Source organism: Bos grunniens, chromosome 21, assembly GCF_055505025.1.
Source record: "Bos grunniens cultivar Pamir isolate PY7600 chromosome 21, Bosgru_T2T1.0, whole genome shotgun sequence".
NCBI lineage: Eukaryota > Metazoa > Chordata > Mammalia > Artiodactyla > Bovidae > Bos > Bos grunniens.
The window spans coordinates 46,179,259-46,195,756 of record NC_141185.1 but is presented as its reverse complement, the minus strand read 5'-3'; the positions used below and the strand labels follow the sequence as shown (position 1 = coordinate 46,195,756).

The 16,498-nt window shown below is 41.1% G+C and overlaps 1 protein-coding gene across 13 annotated transcripts in view; it reads right to left on the bottom strand.

The window, feature by feature from the left end:
* ADAMTSL3 (ADAMTS like 3) overlaps positions 1-16,498 on the bottom strand; it is a 376,400-nt gene that overhangs the window by 111,106 nt on the left and 248,796 nt on the right. For all 13 annotated transcript variants that reach the window (XR_015149981.1, XR_015149982.1, XR_015149986.1 and 10 more), the window contains exon 16: positions 14,447-14,736. Coding sequence is in view for 4 of the 13 variants with exons in the window: in XM_086364278.1 (XP_086220404.1) it covers positions 14,447-14,736 (290 nt within the window). In the remaining 9 variants the exon portion in view is untranslated. The remainder of the gene's footprint in view (positions 1-14,446; positions 14,737-16,498) is intronic.

The window sequence follows — 16,498 nt, the reverse complement described above, 5'->3', positions numbered from 1 at the left end:
AAACAGGGTCTTTGAACCCCTCATTCTTAAGCCACTGCCCTTTTGACTGTATTGCTTGCCTGCAGGAAGCATTGCGGGGTCCACATGGAGCAAATGACTGTGCCTTTCCCAAAGTCTCCCAGGCTCTATTATTTCCTCAGTCACTTTGTAAACTCCCAAATGGTCACTTTGAGACATCAAGGACCACCCCTGAAACCCCATCCACCGTCACACTGATCTGCCTTTCAAACACACTCAAGGCCAGGAGTTCCTGCAAATGAATCATCCACATGCTCCTTCCAAACATATACAATAATTTCCCTAAGAGGAATTTTCATATCAGGTCCTAAAGAATAACACTTTCTCACATGAATGGAATCAAACAGTATTTGTCTGCACCTAATATATATTGGACTGCAAGGATATCAAGCCAGTCAGTCCTAGAGGAAATCAACCTTTATATCCTTTACCTGTATATATGACCCCTCTTCTGTGATACATTTAAAGTCAAAAGTTGAAGGACTGATGTTGAACATTCATTGGAAGGACTGATGTTGAAGCTGAAGCTCCAATGCTTTGGCCACCTGATATGAAGAGCCAACTCATTAGAAAAGACCCTGATGCTGGGAAAGATTGAAGGCAGGAGAAGGAGACGACAGAGGACAAGATGGTTGGATGGCATCACTGACTCAATGGACATGAGTTTGAGCAAGCTCTAGGAGATGGTGAAGGACAGGGAAGCCTGGTGTGCTGCAGTCCATGGGGTTGCAGAGAGTCAGACATAACAGAGAGACTGAACAACAAATGTATATTGGGATGCATTTTTAAGGTTAACTTATAGCATGGTAAAATTCATAGGGTCAGAGAGTACTTTGGTAGATGTCAGGGACAAGATGGGGGTGAGTAAGTGTTAAATGGGGACAGAATTTCAGTTTGTGCTCAGTCGTGTCTGACTCTGTGATCCCATGGACTGTAACCTGCCAGGCTCCTCTGTCCACGGCATTTCCCAGGCAAGAATACTGAAGTGGGTTGCCATTTCCTCCTCCAAGGGATCTTACTGACCCAGGGATTGAACCCTTATCTCCTACATTTCCTGCATTAGCAGGCAGATTCTTTACCACTAATGCCACCTGGGAAGCCCCTTTTGTACCCAAAGGGTTCCAAAATGCAATACAGCCAACCAGCTTCCCTGTTAAAATACAAACTTTCACAGGCACATTTTTCCTTTGAGGCTAGACAGGTCTGTCTGACTCCAAGGCCCAGTCTCAATCATTATTTTGTTTGTTGAGACAAATTAAAAAAAAAAAAAAAGATTATTGGGAAATCAGAACTGAGCAAAATATAAATCAAATTTTGATGGAAAAAATCAAATAAAAATTGTAATAGCAACCAACTATGCTATTTGAAATATGCAAATGTATTCAGTTTCATGCAAGAATGTGTGTTCCACATTGTGGTTCTTTTTCCAAATGCCATGTTTCAATTCAACCATTTTACAATATTTCGCAGAATACAGTATGGACCAAAAGTATATATAAAATATATATTTGAGATGTTGAGTTCTTTTCCCTAAATTTTCTTTGCTTTCTTCAGTTGTAAGCTTATGCTCCTGGGCATAGTAGGATGCAGTCTTAAATCTCCATGCATCTTCCAATGAATTTTTTTTTAATAAACACTAACCTGAAACATGAACAGACACTGCTACAACTATAACACTGTTACAATTATAACTCAGGTTCCTCCCTACAAATGTTGAACTCAGTGATTTTACAGGGACACAGATGTTCATTTTCTAGCAAGTTTCATTTCTTTTTAATCAGAGAAAAATGCAGTTATCTTTCACATATATTCTAATTTATAACCAGAATTATTTACAAAATACACTTGGAGACTATTTTGGAACATGAGTGGGTGGATCTGAAAGCACCAAAGTTACCTCATTTTAACCATTTTTATGGAATTTCACAATAGTTGTGACAAATTAAAGCAAGTTTACTCAAAAGAATATAAAAGTTTAATGAGAGATTAAGGATACTTATTGAGGTGGAATGTATTTTCCAAAGATGGCCATGAGACTATCTCCCGTCTCTCACACTGAACCTATGACATGACTTCACCACTTTCCACTTCAAGAGGTTTGAGCAAACCTTTATCCTCAAAAGAAAAAAGTTATAAAGATAAGTTTACTTCATCTCATTTTTAACAAAATTTGGACAGTAATCACAAATATGCATTTAGAAGATATAAGATAAATCAAGTGTTGAAATTTCAATTCAATTTCTCTAATAAATCCTTTGGTAGCATGAGGCAACATTCTTCACTTCACAGTTGACTTCTGCAATGTCATAATACGAGGGTTATTTTATTTTTTGGCAAAAAATATCTAAAGCCTACATCAAGAAATGAATTAATAATTAAAGGGTAAAAACACAGACGCTAAGAGGGGAAGCAGAGCCAATAAATGAGCTAATACATTCTCTTTTGTTGGTTTAAGGTTAGTTCAAGTTGGGTTTCTTGCAAATAAATCTTGACTAATTCAACATGCCAAGTAACATATCACACACACACACACACACACACACATACACACACATTAACACACACAGAGTAAGAAATGCTCAGAGCAACAACAACAAAAAAATCTACAGTCAGAACCTTTAAGGTGTTGCTGCTGCTGCTGCTAAGTCGCTTCAGTCGTGTCCGACTCTGTGCGACCCCATAGACAGCAGCCCACCAGGCTCCCCCGTCCCTGGGATTCTTACCAATATTTAATATAATAAATTACTTTTTAAAAGTTGGAAAATGATTTGAATAAGAAAATTATGTTTATATAATAACCAAATGGCCTTGGCCCTCAGAAATAGATGCAATATGCTTTTTTAAGCAGAGGAACATTAACAAAAATTGATCTTACATTAGTCTATAAAGAAAACTGTATTAAATTCCATAACCTAGAAATTATGTAGGCAATATTTCTTGACCATAATTGAGTCCAACTATAAATGAAAAATAAACAATTAAAACCCCCAATCCGAACATCAGAATTTAAAAATAATCATTTCCGATAAGTGGCACTAGTGGTAAAGAATCCACCTGCCAATGCAGGAGATGCAAGAGAGGTGGGTTCACCCCTGGGTGGGAAAGAGCACCTGGAGAAGGAAAGGGCAACCTGTTCCAGTATTCTTGCCTGGAAAACCCCATGGACAGAGAAGACTGGTGGGCTGCAGTCCATGGGGCCACAAAGAATCAGACATGACTGAGTGACTGAGCACATACACACAAAACTCTTAGCTTAAAAACAGTAATTAAGTTACACATTATTTGACAAGGAAAAGGAGCAGAGGAGGGCTTAAAGCAACTGGATATTAGATGAACAACGCTTGATGCTATTAATATCATCATGAAATGGATGACTTTTTCCCAAGAAAATCTAAATTATGAAACTCACTTTAAAATTCAGTTCAGTTCAGTTCACTCAGTCATGTCCAACTCTGCACAACCCCATGGACCACAGCATTCCAGGCCTCCCTGTCTATCACCAACTCCCAGAGTCTGCTCAAATTCATCTTCATTGAGTCGGTGATGCCATCCAACCATCTCATCCCCTGTCGTCCCCTTCTCCTTCTGCCTTCAACCTTTCCCAGAATCAGGGTCTTTTCAAATGAGTCAGATCTTCACATCAGGTGGCCAAAGTACTGGAGTTTCAGCTTTAACATCAGTCCGTCCAGTGAATATTCAGGACTGATCTCCTTTAGGATGGACTGGATGGATCTCCTTGCGGTCCAAGGGACTCTCAAGAGCCTTCTCCAACACCACATTTCAAAAGCATTAATTCTTCGGCACTCGGCTTTCTTTATAGTCCAACCCTCATATCCATACATGACTACTGGAAAAACCATAGCCTTGACGAGACAAAACTTTGTTGGCAAAGAAATGTCTCTGCTTTCTAATATGCTGTCTAGGTTGGTCATAACTTTCCTTCCAAGGAGTAAGCGTCTTTTAATTTCATGGCTGCAATCACCATCTGCAGTGATTTTTGGAGCCCCCCAAAATAAAGTCTGACACTGTTTCCACTGTTTCTCCATCTATTTCCCATGAAGTGATGGGACCAGATGACATGATCTTAGTTTCCTGAACGTTGAGGTTTAAACCAACTTTTTCACTCTCCTCTTTCACCTTCATCAAGAGGCTCTTTAGGTCTTCTTCACTTTCTGCCATAAAGGTGGTGTCATCTGCATAGCTGAGGTTATTGATATTTCTCCTGGTTGGCAATATTGATTCCAGCTTGTGCTTCATCCAGCCCAGCATTTCTCATGATGTACTCTGCATATAAGTTAAATAAGCAGGGTGACAATATACAGCCTTGACATACTCCTGTTCCTATTTGGAACCAGTCTGTTGTTCCATGTCCAGTTCTAACTGTTGCTTCCTGACCTGCATACAGGTTTCTCAAGTGGCAGATAAGGTAGTCTGGTATTCCCATCTCTTTCAGAATTCGCCACAGTTTATTGTGATCCACACAGTCAAAGGATTTGGCACAGTCAATAAAACAGCAATAGATGTTTATCTGGAACTCTCTTGCTTTTTTGATGATCCAGCGGATGTTGGCAATTTGATCTCTGGTTCCTTTTCTAAAACCAGCTTGAACATCTGGAGGTTCACATTTCATGTATTGCTGAAGCCTGGCTTGGAGAATTTTGAGCATTACTTTACTAGCATGTGAGACGAGTGCAATTGTGCAGTAGGTTGAGCATTCTTTGGCATTGCCTTTCTTTGGGATTGGAATGAAAACTGACCTTTTCCAGTCCCGTGGCCACTGCTGAGTTTTCCAAATTTGCTGACATATTGAGTGTAGCACTTTCACAGCATCATCTTTTAGGATTTGAAATAGCTCAACTGGAATTCCATCACCTCTACTAGTTTTATTTGTAGTGATGCTTCCTAAGGCCCACTTGATTTCACATTCCAGGATGTCTGGTTCTAGGTGAGTGATCACACCACTGTGATTATCTGGATCATGAAGATCTTTTTTGTACAGTTCTTCTATGTATTCTTGCCACCTCTTCTTAATACCTTCTGCTTCTGTTAGGTCCATACCATTTCTGTCCCTTATTGAGCCCATCTTTGCATGAAATGTTCCCTTGGTATCTCTAATTTTCTTAAAGAGATCTCGTCTTTACCATTCTATTGTTTTCCTCTCTTTCTTTGCACTGATCACTGAGGAAGGCTTTTTTATCTCTCATTGCCATTCTTTGGAATTCTGCATTCAAATGGGTATCTCTTGCTTTTTCTCCTTTGCTTTTCATTTCTCTTCTTTTCACAACTATTCATAAGGCCTCCTCAGACAGCCATTTTGCTGTTTTGCATTTCTTTTTCTTGGGGATGGTCTAGATCCCTGTCTCCTGTAGAATGTCATGAACCTCTGCCCATAGTTCATCAGGCACTCTATCAGATCTAGTCCCTTAAATCTATTTCTTACTTCCACTGTATGTGGCTGCGCGGCACTGGAGAGGCAAGCGGCTGAGAGGAGATACTCTACATCCAAGGTCAGTAGCGGTGGCCCTGAGGAGATACCCCACGTGCAAGGTAAGGAGCAGTGGCTATACTTTGCTGGAGCAGCTGTGAAGAGATACCCCACATCCAAGGTAAGAGAAACCCCAGTAAGACGGTAGGTGCTGAGAGAGGGAATCAGAGGGCAGACAGACTGAAACCACAATCAGAGAAAACTAACCAGTCTAATCACATGGAACATAATCTTGTCTAACTCAATGAAACTAAGCCATGCCATGTAGGACCACCCAAGACGGACAGGTCTTGGTGGAGAGTTCTGACAAAATGTGGTCCATTGGAGAAGGGAATGGCAAATCACTTCAGTATATTTACCTTGAGAACCCCATGAACAGTATGAAAAGGCAAAAAGATAGGACACTGGAAGATGAACTCCCCAGGCCAGTAGGTGCCCAATACGCTACTAGAGATCAGTGGAGAAATAACTCCAGAAAGAATGAAGAGACGGAGTCAAAGCAAAAACAACACCCAGTTGTCGGTGTGACTGGTGATGGAAGCAAGGTCTGATGCTGTAAAGAGCAATATTGCATAGGAACCTGGAATGCTAGATCCATGAATCAAGGCAAACAGGAGATGGCAAGAGTGTACATCGACATTTTAGGAATCAGCGAACTAAAATGGACTGGAATGTGTGAATTTAACTCAGATGACCATTATATTTACTACTGTGGACAAGAATCCCTTAGAAGGAATTGAGTAGCCATCATAGTCAACAAAAGAGTCCAAAATGCGGTACTTGGATGCAATCTCAAAAATGACAGAATGATCTCTGTTCGTTTCCAAGGCAAACCATTCAATATCATGGTAATCCAAGTCTATGCCCCAACCAGTAATGCTGAAGAAGCCTAAGTTGATCGATTCTATGAAGACCTACAAGACCTTTAAGAACTAACTCCCAAAAAAGATGTCCTTTTCATTATAGGGGCCTGGAATGCAAAAGTAGGAAGTCAAGAAACACCTGGAGTAACAGGCAAATTTGGCCTTGGAGTACAGAATGAAGCAGGGCAAAGGCTAATAGAGTTTTGCAAAGTGAACACACTGGTCATAGCAAACATTGCCTTCCAACAACAAAAGAGAAGTCTCTACACATAGACACGACCAGATGGCCAACACCCAAATCAGACTGATTATATTCTTTGCAGCCAAAGATGGAGAAGCTCTATACGGCCAGCAAAAACAAGATGGGGAGCTGACTGTGGCTCAGATCATGAACTCCTTATTGCCAAATTCAGATTTAAATTGAAGAAAGTAGGGAAAACCACTAGACCATTCAGGTATGACCTAAATCACTTTAAGAGTTTGTATATGACAGTAAGTGGGGAGGGGACTTGAAAATGATCTTACAGATCCAGCAACAATTCCCCTCCCAATCCTGCCCCTAAAGGGAAAAATAAGAACTGAATTTATATAGTTGTAGAAACAAATTCTTTCAGACTTTTTAAGAGATGTCATCTATGATAGGAACTATTTAAGATTATTGAAATGTATGGAATACTTCAATTCATTAAAAAAAAAAAAAACTAGTATAAACCTGATGACAAAAATCTATAAAAGAGAAAAGAACAGATCTACTTAATATACTGTTGCCTTACACAATTTTACATGACAGATGAAAGCCTAGGGCCATATTGAAAAGGATAGTTATGTTTTCCTCTCTGCTGATTAACCAGTATGATAGAATAAATACTACTATAAACTCCCAGGTAATGAAAAAAAGGAGAAGCATAATATCGTATGGACCCAGAGGAATGCCATTTTGGTGTTAAAATGCAAGTTTTACAGTACTCCAAATAAGTGAGTTCTTTTTAGGGGCCAGTTGAGGAGACAGCTGGTAAAAATTAAGGATTGTTAAAAGCCATTTAGCCTCATGAAGGGCATCATAAACATCAGTGGAGCCTGAGAGGAAGTGATCAATTATATCAAGAGTAGCTGAAAGAAACTCCAGCTCAAGGCCTGTTAAAATTTGAAGGGATTTGAAGAGAACAAAATGGTGACTGCTAATGTACCATGTCGGAAACACATCTCCATGGGGAGTATGCCCAAATGAGCCCATGGTGGGCCAATTCAGCTTTCAGATCCCTCTCCCATTTGCAGGAAGGTATTCTTGTACTCCACCATGCTCAGTGGAGGCTACCAACTTGCATCAGTATCATTCATATCTAAATGCAAAATCCTAAATTAAATATGGGGTTAGCAAAAAAGTTCATTTGAGTTTTTTCCATAACATCTTACAGAAAAATCTGAATGAACCTTTTGGCCAACACAATAGTAGCACACTATAGTCAAGTCAAGAGTATAATAAAAAAATACTACGTTGTGACTTCAAACCCTGGGCATTCACCAATCAAATCATTCACACACAAATATTCACACATGCTCAACCAGAAACAAACAGATAGGAACTTCCTATGATCCAGCAGATAAACCCACCGGCCCAGCCAGCAGATAAATCCATCCACCCAGGCCCTTCCCTTGCCAGTTTCCATTAGGAGATGCACCTCTAACTAGTTAAGATTGAACTCCACAAGTAGGCTTTAGATTTCACTCCCTTCCATCATAAGAAGTTTGTTGACACTTTGCCTTTCCCTTTCATTCTGGAACTTTCTCATTGCCTTTTTTTTTTTTTAAGAAAATTATTGATTTGGCTGTGCTGGGTCTTTGCAAGATCTTTAGTTGCATGCAGGAACTAGCTCCCTGACCAGGGCTCCCTACACTGAAGTGTGGAGTCAGCCACTGGACCTCCAGGGAAGTCCCCTCTCACTGCCTTTTAAATGCACCTGGACTCTGTCATGAACTGACAGCACACACACAGCCCTCCCCTAACAAACCATGCCTTCTAGCCATCTTCCTCTCTGTGGGCCCCCTGACATCTCTTGTTATCCTTTTTAATCCTTTTTTTTACAATACAACTGGACTAACCTTTTTGAAATAAACATTTGATCATTAATTTCCATTTTAATGACTTGGATGGCTTCTCATTGTTCTTAGGATAAAGACCCAAATGAACATCACTGTCCGGCCCCTGCTTTCCTTTACAGCATCATCTCACATTAAACCCCATCTTTCTCAGTACACTAGCTGTGCCCAACTTCAGCTCCTAGAATTTCCCATGTGCCCTCTTGCCACCTAGCGCCCTTCCACATGATCCTTTTCCTGCCGGAAATTCTCTTTGTACCACTGTCTCAAACTTTTGCTTAATTAATTTCTCATCTTTCAGACTTAAAGTTCAAATGTAATTGTTCTTAGGGAATCTTTCCCTGACCTCCCAAATTAGGTCAAATTCCTCCTATTATGTGCTTTCATGGCATCATATGCTTCTTTTTAAAATTTGTTTCTAGTTATTTTTTGGTCACACCACACAGCATGTGGGATCTTAGTTCCTCGACCAGTGATTGAACCTCTGTCCCCTGTGATGGAAATGCAGATTCATAACCACTGGACCGCCAGGCAAGTCCCAACCATATACTTTTTTGTAGCTGCAATAACCAGCTGTAAGTTTAAACATATGTGTGTGTGATTATGCGATGAACACATTTCCCCCTCTAGATCAGAGTTGCAGAGGTGGGAACTATTTGTCTCTACTACCTAGGTCAGCACCTTGCACAAAAAAACACACAATAAATATTTGTAGGATGTTATTTTCAAATGAAACAATAAGAGAGATTCCTGCTACTGTCAAGACCAAGGCAAAGTTGGCATCATCTACCTTATTTACTATTGTTCTTGCAATTCTGGACAATGCAATAAGAGAGAAAACATAAACAGGATAAACAACTATTGGAAAGAGAAAATCATCATTAATTGCAGATGATGATTTACTTGAGGAATTCAAAGAATGCACTTGGTTGGCAAAGTTAGATGCATTAAGGGGTTCAGCAATTTAGTCTGTTTTCTTTTAAAAGGAAAAAACAATATTCTAAGATGAATAACTTCTTATATATTAAACTATATTATAAACTCTTATATTATCCCACCAACATTTATAACACACATGTGTCACGTACAGTGATTAAACACTTCTCCAACATAACCTTGCTTAAGAATCACATTTAATCCTTTCATTAATCCTAATAATGTAGGTGTGGCTCTTCTCATTTTATAAAAATAAATCTCTGCAAATTTAAACAACTAGCCTAAAGGAAGGGGCAGAACTATGGTCCAAAATGAGGCCAAAGTTCACGCCTACGCTACTAGCCAGTGGTTTTAGAAAACACAAAGGGAGAAATGAAAGGTCGTAAGTACAACAAATAATATAAGACACAAGAGAAAATGTTAGTGAGGAATGTTTATCGTGTGCATGTGTGTGTGTTCAGTCATTAAGTCGTATTCAACTCTTTGCGACCCCATGGACTGTAGCCTTCCAGGCTCCTCTGTCCACAGGACTCTCCAGGCAAGCTTACTAGAGTGGGTTGCCATTTCCTCCTCCAGGGGATCTTCCCCACCAAGGGATTGAACCTGCATCTCTCATGTCTCCTGCATTGCAGGTGGATTCTTTACCACTAGTGTCACCTGAGAAGCCCATGTTGATAGTGTAGTAAATTACAAAACTTTATCCGTGGGTATTTAAAAGGTAAGCATAACTTTCAGGATGTACATACACATATAACATAATGCTGTACACCATATACTTACATACACTCTGGAGACTGGAAATTGAGTATGTCTGCATTCTTTATACTTTTAGGAATTGAGAAAGAATTGTTGCCACTCCAGTGTGAAAGCAGACTTGTAAAAGATTCTTAAACATCAATGATTACAACAAATTGATTTACTTTTATTTCCTGTATGATGTGAAGGCAAGTTAAGACTATACAAATATATAATATCGGGATGGGAATCAGAGGTTTATCTTTTTGAAAATATATCACTTGCCTATCTTATTTTTCTATCAGAAACAGGAATGCTGAAGAAATAACTGCATGCCTGTGGAAATTTTATTTTCCTGTGGTTTCCAGTCATTGCAGACTCACCCTCCCTGTTATTCAGGATGAGGGTTAAAATCCACATTCAAAACCACGCATAAGTGGGCTTGCAGAGGCTGAGCCTCTAAAACCACATTAAAATGGATTACAGAGAGGCAAGTGTCACTGCCTCTAAGTAATGCAGTAGGGACAGTAAAGCCAACATCACCGAGAGCTGTGCTCCCTCAGGACAAGGACCGTGCCTTCATTCTGTATCGTGGTACTGAGCCTGGAACCGAGTGGAGAGCATAGAGTCTAGCACAGAGCAGGTGTTCAGTTTCCCGCATTTAGAGGATTTTATAACCCTCCAAGCATTCCAAGTATTCAACAGAATTGAGTTACACATTTAAAATGAAATTTTAAGCTTGAACTCAAGAAATTAAAAACATTAAGAACATCTAAGCCTGAACCCAAGAAATTAAACCATTGCTTTTTGCAAAGTGAAAAATCTTACTATAAGCACTTACAGATCAACCCCTCAATAAAGAAGTTGTCCACTCTCTATTTTGGATTGTGTCATACACTCTCTCAGCTTCCCTAGTCATACCATTTGGGTTCATGGGCATGCAAGGTTCATCTAATGATGTTATCCTGAATTACACAACACAGGATAGCCTCACAAGGCTAAGTTCTGTTTAACTGAGAGTTGAAAGATTAGCAAGATGAGCCCTGTTAAAATTTGCAAAATGTGTTCCAGTTACATAAGAGGATGTCAGAAACAATTGGACACCATCCCATCCACCACGTGAGTGCTGAAATGCACTTCTAACATGTGCAAGGCCTTTCTCTCCTCACAGCTGGCCAAAGGCCCACAGTGCCAATAAGGATAAACTGAACTGGACAAGTCTCACAAAACTTGTATGCCTTAGACAGATGCAGAGATCATTTTACTACTCCTAACTATATACCCAAGAGAAATGAAGATGTACATCCACACAATAATGTGTACGTGAATGTTCAGAGCAGTTTTAGGCATAGTATCCAAGGCATGCAAAGAAACCAAAATCTAATTGATGAATGAATAAATATGGGCATATCAATACAATGAATAGTATTCAAACCTAAAAAGAGATGAAGTGCTGACTTATGTTACAACATGGATGAAACTTGAGAGCACACTAAATGAAAGAAGGTGGTCACAAAGATTGCTCATTGTGTGATTCCACTTATATGAAACGTCCAGAAGAAATAAAAAGTAGATTAGTAGTTGTGAGAGGCTGCTGGTAGCAGGAAAATGGGGGTTTGAGAGGAAATGGGGTGGTGATTTCTTAAGGCTACAGGGTTCTTTTGGGGTCAAAGTGTTCTAAAATTGTTTTTATGGGGTCTTCCCTGGTGGTTCAGTGGTTAAGAATCCATCTTGCATTGCAAGGGACACGAGTTCGACCCCCAATTGGGCAACTAAGCCTGTGTGCTGCAATTAGAAGAGTCTGTGTGCTGCATGAAAGATCACACATGGCACAACTAAGACCCAATGCAGCCAAATATATCAGTGTTAAAAGAAGATTGTGACCATGGGTACACAACTTTGTGAATATACCAAAAAACACCACGCTGTATACTTCAGATACATAAATTGTATGGTATGTGAATTATATCTTAATTAAGTTGTTACCAAAAAAACAGAAAATCATGCCAGGGGGTCCAGGCCTCCTGGCCGTCTTGGTGGGCACTGGGAACGTAGCAGATCTGAACATTTTGGCATCAGGTTCCAAAAATGAGGTCAAATAGACTCTCTCAACTGAATCAGAATTCAGCTGGTCAATTTTCCTTGGGCAACTCTATGTGGTCTGTTAAGTTCCAAGGACCCAACATGCCATGCTTTCTCATCTGGATGGCCTTCTCAGTCAGGAAAAAACTGAAGTCAAGGATGACAGAGTACTAGATGTAAGACTAATTCTATCAATGGCAGTATTCAAAAGTCTGAGATTAATACAATAGATTTGGAGGTATGCAAGCAATAGCCGGGGGCTTCCAGGTGGTGCTAGTGGTAAAGAAAGTGTAGTCACTCAATCGTGTCTGACTCTTTGAGATCCCATTAACAGCACCCCACCTGGCTCCTCTGTCCATGGAATTCTTTAGGCAAAAATACTGAAGTGGACTGCCATTTCCCTGCCTGCCAATGCAGGAGACATAAGAGACTCAGGTTCGATCCCTTGGTCTGAAAGATCCCCTGGAGAAGGGCATGGCAACCCACTCCAGTATTCTTATCTGGGGAATCCCATAGACAGAGGAACCTGGCAGGCTACAGTTCATGTGGTCACAGAGTCAGACACAATTGACTGAGCAGGCATGCAAGCATGCATGACTATCTCTGGAGGGCTTCCCCCGACTCATCAGGAAAGTACCAGTTCCCAGATTATGAAGGGCATATCAGTCTTAAGGCTTCCAAGATATAACAGAAGACATGTCCAGGACCCTGAACCCAGAGGTTTGGGCCAAAGCAGACATGAAAGTGACGAGGAAAGTGAGACTTCAATTCCTGGGAGGGAAGAGACACAGTAGACATTTAGTGTTGGGTAAAGCAGGCTAAACTCCTGGCTAGCTGAGGTGGGCTTCTAGGAAGCAGAGAGAAGCAAGCAAGAGAGAGAGAATCTGGAGGCAGAGGAGAGTTCTTTTCCTAATTGCACAGGGGTACCACCATATGAAAGACAGTAGCTTAACTGAGGCCTAGGGGTAAAGCACATGCCAGTTCACCTGGGTTTACTGATGGGCTGGTGTTCAGGATAGGTGGATTTACAGGTTGAACTACACAGGAAAGAGAAAGACAAATACCTCAAGTCACAGCGACTGGATGGTAAGAACAGAGAATGCGCTCCACCTGCCCAGCGAAGAGGCCAGGGCACAATGACTGGCACATGAGCTCTTAAGACCTGATGGGGAATGCCTAGTAAAGGGTGCAGGGCTGCCAGGAGGAGTGGAGCAGGCTGTTAAGCCAACTTCCCCCTAAGGCAGCAGCTTCCTTAGCTTTTGCACCACTGGCTGGCACTGAAGTCAGAGCATTTCTTTCTTTTTTTTTTTCCCTTTTTTTCTTTGACCATGCCACACGGCATGTAGGATCATAGTTCCCTGACCTGGGATCAAACCCATGCCCCTTGCAGTGGAAGTGCATGGTCTTAACAACTGGACCACCAGGGAAGTCTGGTTAGAGCATTTCTAGCCCCCAGCTTCAGCCACGACAGCTGGCTGGAAGGCACAGTCAGGAGTGAGTGAGAGGATGTCAGGGCCTGAATTCCTGAGACAGGAGTCCCCTTCATGTCGCTAGAGGATCATGGTTTCCCACTGATTATTTCTGTCCTTTTACTTCCAGCAGAGAGAGAATGACTATCTGGACTTCTCTGGGCTCATTCACTCCCTTTTGGATCCTGGAATGCTTGAAGCACCTTGGGGCTAATTTCCACCCCAAGGGGGCCACCTGGCAATATGATCACTTCCTAGTCCTATCAGGGTCCCTGGCTATGTGTACACACATGTACACACACATAAATCATGGTGATCAGTTTGCTCCATACTGGTTTCTGGTTCAATGTGCAGGTATGAACCTAAATTATTTTCTGAGAATAACTTCTGACCAAGAGAGCATCAGATAAGCCAGTCCCAGGCTGCTTCATTCTGTAATTCTGACTTATGCACAACACTACCTCAACTAATAATTTCTTGCATTTTCCTATTTATTCTCTATCAATCGGTGACCTCTGTAACCATCTCAGTTAGGCAAATGCTTAGGAACACAGGATCTAGTCCCACTGTCCCTTATCTTTCTAAAATAATGATGATGAAAACTGAAAGAAAAAAAAGGCACAGTTTTCAATTATTCAAATGACTTCTCCTCCTTTGGACTTCTGCTAGTTTTTAGATGAGGCTTTACCGATTTAGTATTACTATTTCTCAAACCAAAGCAATGCCAGACACAGCTGTCCCTTAAGTAAAAGATCAAATACCTCCCAAACAGGTGGCGGTGCAGGGGGTGAAGCCAGCGTATTCCCAGTCGTAGGTCGTCTCACTGTCCTGCTCCTGCAGGGAAGCGGCCAGCTCTCGGACGGCGGGGCTCTCATCACAGGGCTGCAGGAGGCAGGGCCGCTCTGTGGGCAGCCGGGGGCCCTCACACTCTTCCTCTGGCAGCTCGGTCTCAGTCTGCGTGAAGGTCAGGAGCACGCGGCACTTTACCTCTCGCACCTGAACACCTGGCCCACATGTGGCACTGCAGGCGGACCACGGCTCCGGAACGAACCTGCAGGCAACCGGGGAGCCCCAGGGGTCGGAGCAGGGGAGGACACGGGCCGTCAGTCCAAAGAGACCACAAAGGGGGAGTGACACATGAAGGAAAAATGTAACTTCATTCAGAGGGGATTCAATGTTTCGGAGGCTGTCCTTTTGTTGGTGCCTGAAAATGTGTCATGGACAAACATTCCAACCTCATCAGCAACAGAAAGAAGCTTTTACCAGAAATCCACTAAACTTTTGCACCTATTTTATTTAATTCAAATTCTGTGCTCTGACCTTTGCATATCATCGTTAAAAGGTTTTCTGTAGGATTTGGTCATAATAAATCGTGTAGAGATAATTTCTACTCTGAGTTCTTTTATAACATGGAGATGTTCACCAGTATTTATTCAAGAAATCATTTTGGTGCTTACCCTGTCTTAACAGGCAGAGTTTTATTAAAATATCTTGATATTAGGAGCAAAACTGTAGGACAGCATGCTTTCTGCAGAGCGGTGGTGGTGGTTTAGTCACTAAGTTGTGTCCAACTCTTGCAATCCTATGGACTGTAGACCACCAGGCTCCTCTGTCCATGGGGTTCTCCAGGCAACAATTCTGGAGTGGGTTGCCATTTCCTTCTCCTTCTGCAGAGTAGATGAAGCTTTAATATTCTTTTTTATTTAATATATGGGCTTCCCTGGTGGCTCAGTGGTAAAGAATCTGCCTGCCATTGAGGGAGACACAGGTTTGATTCCTGGTCCAGGAAGAGCCCCTGGAGAAGGAAATGGCAACCCACTCCAGTATTCTTGCTTAGAGAATTCCATGAACAGATGAGCATGGAGGGCTACAGTTTATGGGGTCCCAAAGAGTTGGACACGACTGAGCAACTAAACAACATCAACATTTTAATATATAACAACACACAAAACTTCTGAATTTTCTTGGAACTATCACAGCTGTTGCCCAATCTGACTGAATAAAGCATGTATTTCTTATCCTGAATCTTTATCCACTAAATCACAGGGTGTCCTCCTTTGGCCTACAGGTCAAATCCCGTCCACCTATTTCTGCACAGCCTACCTGCTAAGAATGATTCTCATAGTTTTAAATAGATGGGGAGAAAAAAGAAGGATAATATTTTGTGTCATGTAAAAATGACATACAATTCAATGTGTGTCCATAACTAAAGACTTATTGGAATACAGTCATGGTCACTTGTTCAGCCTTGTTTATGGCTGCTTTTGTGTTACGTGCCAGGGCTGAGGATTTGTAATATAGACTGTTTGGCTGGCAAAACCTAAGATATTTATTATTTGGCTCTTTATAGAAAATGTTTACTGATTCCTGCACTGAATTTAAGACATAGACTCCATCGGGACACATATTTTTAAGACAATCTGAAGCAACACTTGCATCATGAGATATTAATAAGTGATAGGCTGGAAAGAGAGCAGTGATTGAGTAAGTCTGGAAAACACTGTTTTCAATAATGTTCAATAGGTTTATTTACTGAAAAATTTCTCCCCAGACTATGATATATGAACACATACCATACATACTCAAGGGGGGTGGATATGACGTGCATGATTTCCTAAATTTAAGTGAATATAGACCTCTATTCATGGGAAAATGTTGTACTAAATAACTTCAGAAAAAATGCTGCTGAGCTGTTTGCTTCAAATACAGTTCCAAGGCTTAATGTTTAAAATCTCAGAATAAGCTGGTTATAAAGATCTCTCAGAATCACCTAAGCATCTCTCTCTACATGAGGCTTCACCACAGTTGTACAC